We start from the raw sequence: 4,350 nt of genomic DNA, 5'->3' as shown, positions 1-4,350 counted from the left end.
CACTACCGCGCTATCGTCACTGTTTTTCCATCCACGTGCTGAAGTGAACATCTCCCGCAAAAACACACGATCCGTAGGCAATAGTCTGGTGCACGAACGGTGATTGTTTTTCCAACCGTCCACCAACGGTATCGCGCCGATGTTCGGCATGTTCGGGGGGGAAGTTTAGATAATTACAGCACCACCAACGGTGGTGGCGCTACGGGATATATTGATTTTCCGGCCAAAATCTATCCGGAATCGTTCCTGGAAGCTCCCTCCTCCTCGACGGGTTGGGAGAGAGCGGTAGCTAATATTGGAGGACGAGCATAGATCGGTATATGCATATTGGATGACGACGGTTTCGATGGTTCCGACCGGGAAACCCACTCGGAAAATCCATTAGCCGAGGCGCCGGGTTGTAATGATCAAAATTGAATGTTATGTGCTCGTGCGTATTATGGTGCTACTTATGGAGAAATTATTTATTGCAAAGCCTAATTGGTGTTCGCCATGCTGCTAATCAGCGTAATGTAGCTGTCCAATAACTTTGTTCGGCGTAGTTCGTTCGTGTTCTTGGCTGGTTAAGAATGTAGGTCTGATACAGATTGCTTTGGAGCAATTACAATAATTCCAATATCTTGTAACTGTGAGTATCATTAAGTTTTGATAAGGCCGATTTCGGGCTAGGTTTTCCACCAACTTCACCAAACCGCACCGGTTAACACTTGCGTGTGCCATTTTTAACACATCCAAACCTGAACCTGGTTGACCTCCTTTCCGTCTACCGAGAGCAGTCCGGGGGTGCTAACTTGCGCACCTTTAGCCCTGACATACAGCCGGGCCGACGGGAGTGTGAAGGTCTTCCTCGTTCGTTCGCTCGAGACTGGATGAGTTGTTCCACCTACGTGAATCCAGTTCTCCGTGCATCGATTCGCAAGGTGTCTGTGATGTGCCGGTGCCGCAGTTTATTGCATATGCCTACCGCCCCCCGAGGGTTGATAAGTTGATTTTCTTCTTCAGTGAACTCCGAGCTTTTACTCGAGTGAGACGCAAAGAATGCAGTTTGCGATGAGTGTCACACGTTTATTGACCGGTCGTGATGGTAAATGTATACAGCACGTTCCGGGACGAGATCTTGGAGCGCTATTCTCCGCGTTATTCGGTTCAATGTTCTGGCGTCGTAAAATCTCTTTGCTCCGAGCTAAACCAAGGAAGTGATTTGCACGAATGCGGTTGTCCTAGAAGCTAGCGAACATGCTAACGAGAAAAGTGATTTACCAGAACGCCAACAGTGGGAGACGGGAGAATTTTATTGGACAAGACTAGAATCATTCATAGTTAGACTATCGTCAAGTTCCTCCAGCAGGCATTCTATTTCCTTCAGCTGCTTCTGATCGATGACTCGACTACGGTGTAGCTCTATCTTATAACGGGCCAACAAGGCGTATAACCTAAGCAACTCCTCGATTAGTTCCTCGAACGGAACCACATCCATTTCTTGGCGCGATGGTTCGCGCAACGGTTCCTCTCGGTCGCAACTGGTTCCACTGCTTTGCTGAAGCTTCCCATCGCTATCAGTCGGTCTCGTCTTCGCTGTAAACTTACCGTAGGCGAGTTGAACCAGTGACTGTACGCACCTCAGGTACGCCATGACAAAGTGCAGCTCATCCGTCTGTTGGCTGTAGGTGGACTCGAGGAAATCCAACGCCCAACCGATGCTTTCGGTGGAAATCGACGCAAAAAATCGCTGCCTGAACGTATCGAAGCAATGCCAGATGACGCCGAGCATGTGATCGAACTGCTGGAGTAGGCTCCCGGGGCGAATGGCGTGAGGTTCCGGGATGCACTCGAGAGCGGAGCGGAAAGAATCCTCGCTCGATCTCGGGGACGCTGGCCGATTGTTCGGTTTTTCGGTTGATTCTTGTTGCACGATCAATTTAGCACTCATAATTGTGATGTTAAATGCAGGCTTGACAAATTTAATGATTAAGAAGTTTCCCAGAAGTTGTAGAAATACGTTTGAAACATTACAAAAATGAAGAAATGGTCACTTGAATAGAAAGGTTAAACAATCGGAATTTGAGATCCAAGTACACTTTGTTTAGGTTTTTCAATATTCAGGGAAGCTTCTAGCCTCCTTCGTTGAATAGAAATCAACTAGAACAGGTATCAAGCCATTTTTCTTGTTATTTTATACATCGTGCAATAATATTTTCAAATGACCTTTAATTACCATAATTTGCTTTTCTTCATACTGTATGATTATTAACATTTTATTTATAACTATTTCTTTTCGCTTCTTTCAGAAAACAAACCGTTCGTGAATAGTGCTATCCATGAGCTGGAGAAGAAGCTCTCATCCGCCACTGCCAATTTAAGCTGCCAACAGCAACCCGAATCTAGTTATCAGCAACAACGACCGTTGCCACACTCATCCGTTCATTCGCTACCGTATCAGGAGAGTCATCCGCTGCTGCAGTACAATCAATCACTTCCGCAGCATCAGCATCTCACACACCACCAGCTGCATCATCAACATCATCAAATTTCGCACCAAGAACAACTGTATCAACATCTGCCGCAGCATCACCATCGAGAGGAGCAGTTTTACACGGCAGACATCGACGCTACGCCCACTTCCAACGAAGGCTCCAGCTTGCATGCAATTCTGCAGGTGATTCGTGCCGAGCAGCAGCAGCAGCAGCAGCAAGCTGAGCAACCCGATTCAAATCATTGTGATCATCTCTACCACACCGGACCGGCCAGTCCTTCTCCATCACTCGAGGTGCTAGCGCCTGCTCCACCAGCTCCAAAGTTCAGTGCCGTCAACTTCCGGCGCATCCATCGCCATCCGCCGGTTTCGTTCCCGAAGCGACCCCTGGTAACGCAGCGCTCCCTCGGTTCGCCGCCTTCGGTGAACCTCGGCTCGAGCTACTCACCGTCGGGTTTGGCTGGAAGCACCGCCAACGGCAACGGTGGAATATTCGGGGTGCTCGCTGGACCCCTGCCGATTGCCGGACACGCTGCGGGACAGCAAGTAGTAAGGCGACGTTCCAGGGGGGCCGGCTCGCGAAGGCATGAGGCCTTCGTTAAGACGCGCTCCAAAACCATATCGGACTTCTTCGGGCCCGAATCGACCCCGGTCAGCCGACTGCTGAACATAATATGTCAAGAGAAGGAAGCGGAAAGGGTAGCAGCGAATACCATGAACAGCCAGCAGCAGCAACAGCCGCCACCGGCGTCCCGCACGGGCGCTGCTTCGTCCAAGTCGTCTACAAGCGGCGGACCAACGTCGTCTAGTCAAAGCGGCTCGACCAGGGTGCTTAGGTCAGCCGTGGCCGGCGGCACGACTGGCAGCAGCTCGGCGGGTGCCCGTTCGCGCAAGGAGAATATCGTACCGGTCGGCGGGGCAGCAGCTTCCGGCTCGGACAGTGGCAGCAGCGGAAGTGCCGCGGCCGCCCCGGTACCAGTAGATCCGGCCTACGCCGCCAAGGATATAGATAGGATAGCGAAATATAAAGCCGATAGACGTAAAGCCATTTACTTAAGAAACAATGTCCACGAGAATGAAAATGAAAGACTGGAACCTAGCAAAAGGTAAGTCGCGGGGGGACCAGAAACAGCACAATTTGACCACCATAACCGATCACCTTTTTCTACCGTAGATCATCATCTAGAACACCGAATACTCTTCCATCAAGTGCAATTCTTAGCAATTCATCGTTACCAGCACCACCATCGAAACACGCCGCCACCGCCAGCACCAGCAACATTAGGCGTCCCCACTCGGCCGGTACCGTACCCGGCGCGACGAAAGTTCCTGCAGTGCGGCCGGTGCCGTCGAGCACACGGCTGGCCACGGCAAGCGCCGGTGCGCGGGAGCGCAGTGCTAGTAGTAGTAGTAGCACGGTGACCCACAAGCGGGTCGGGGACGAGCGGACCAATGGTGCGGGCGCAACAACAGTGGCGGCCCCGGTCACTTCCATTTCTCCGTCGAGCCAAGCCGTTGCAATGCAATCGAAGCAGATACGAACGACGCGATCGTCCCGGTTGCGTGCTGCAGCCGCTCACGGTGAGTAATCGTTCGGACGGATGGATCCGTTAGCTTCCGTAGCTGAAGAATACTCGTGTAGAGCAGCCGCTAGGGTTTCGTTGGCTTTGTTAGGGTTTTGGGCAACATATATGGAGCATCCGCTTTGATTAAGTATAGTTACGCACGGGACGCACCGTCTAGTGTTTAGGGGCGTATGTTTAATTTTTGGGGCTTCACCTAATCTGCAAATTCTATTTAAACAAATGGTAGTTGATTAGTTTTCTTCCATTCATACATATTATTTTAAATACTCATATGCAAATAACGTTTCTGCT

At 50.7% G+C, this 4,350-nt stretch overlaps 1 protein-coding gene across 1 annotated transcript; it reads right to left on the bottom strand.

Moving 5' to 3' along the window:
• Nucleotides 1-1,291: 1,291 nt before the first annotated feature.
• Nucleotides 1,292-1,930, bottom strand: LOC131294579 (uncharacterized). The gene has a single exon (XM_058322624.1). It carries the CDS (start codon nt 1,928-1,930, stop codon nt 1,292-1,294), a length of 639 nt encoding a protein of 212 aa, XP_058178607.1.
• Nucleotides 1,931-4,350: the final 2,420 nt, after the last annotated feature.

The sequence above is a fragment of the Anopheles ziemanni genome, chromosome 2 (assembly GCF_943734765.1).
Source record: "Anopheles ziemanni chromosome 2, idAnoZiCoDA_A2_x.2, whole genome shotgun sequence".
Lineage (NCBI taxonomy): Eukaryota > Metazoa > Arthropoda > Insecta > Diptera > Culicidae > Anopheles > Anopheles ziemanni.
Note: the sequence above shows the minus strand (reverse complement) of the source record. Positions and strands in the feature narration are given on the sequence as shown.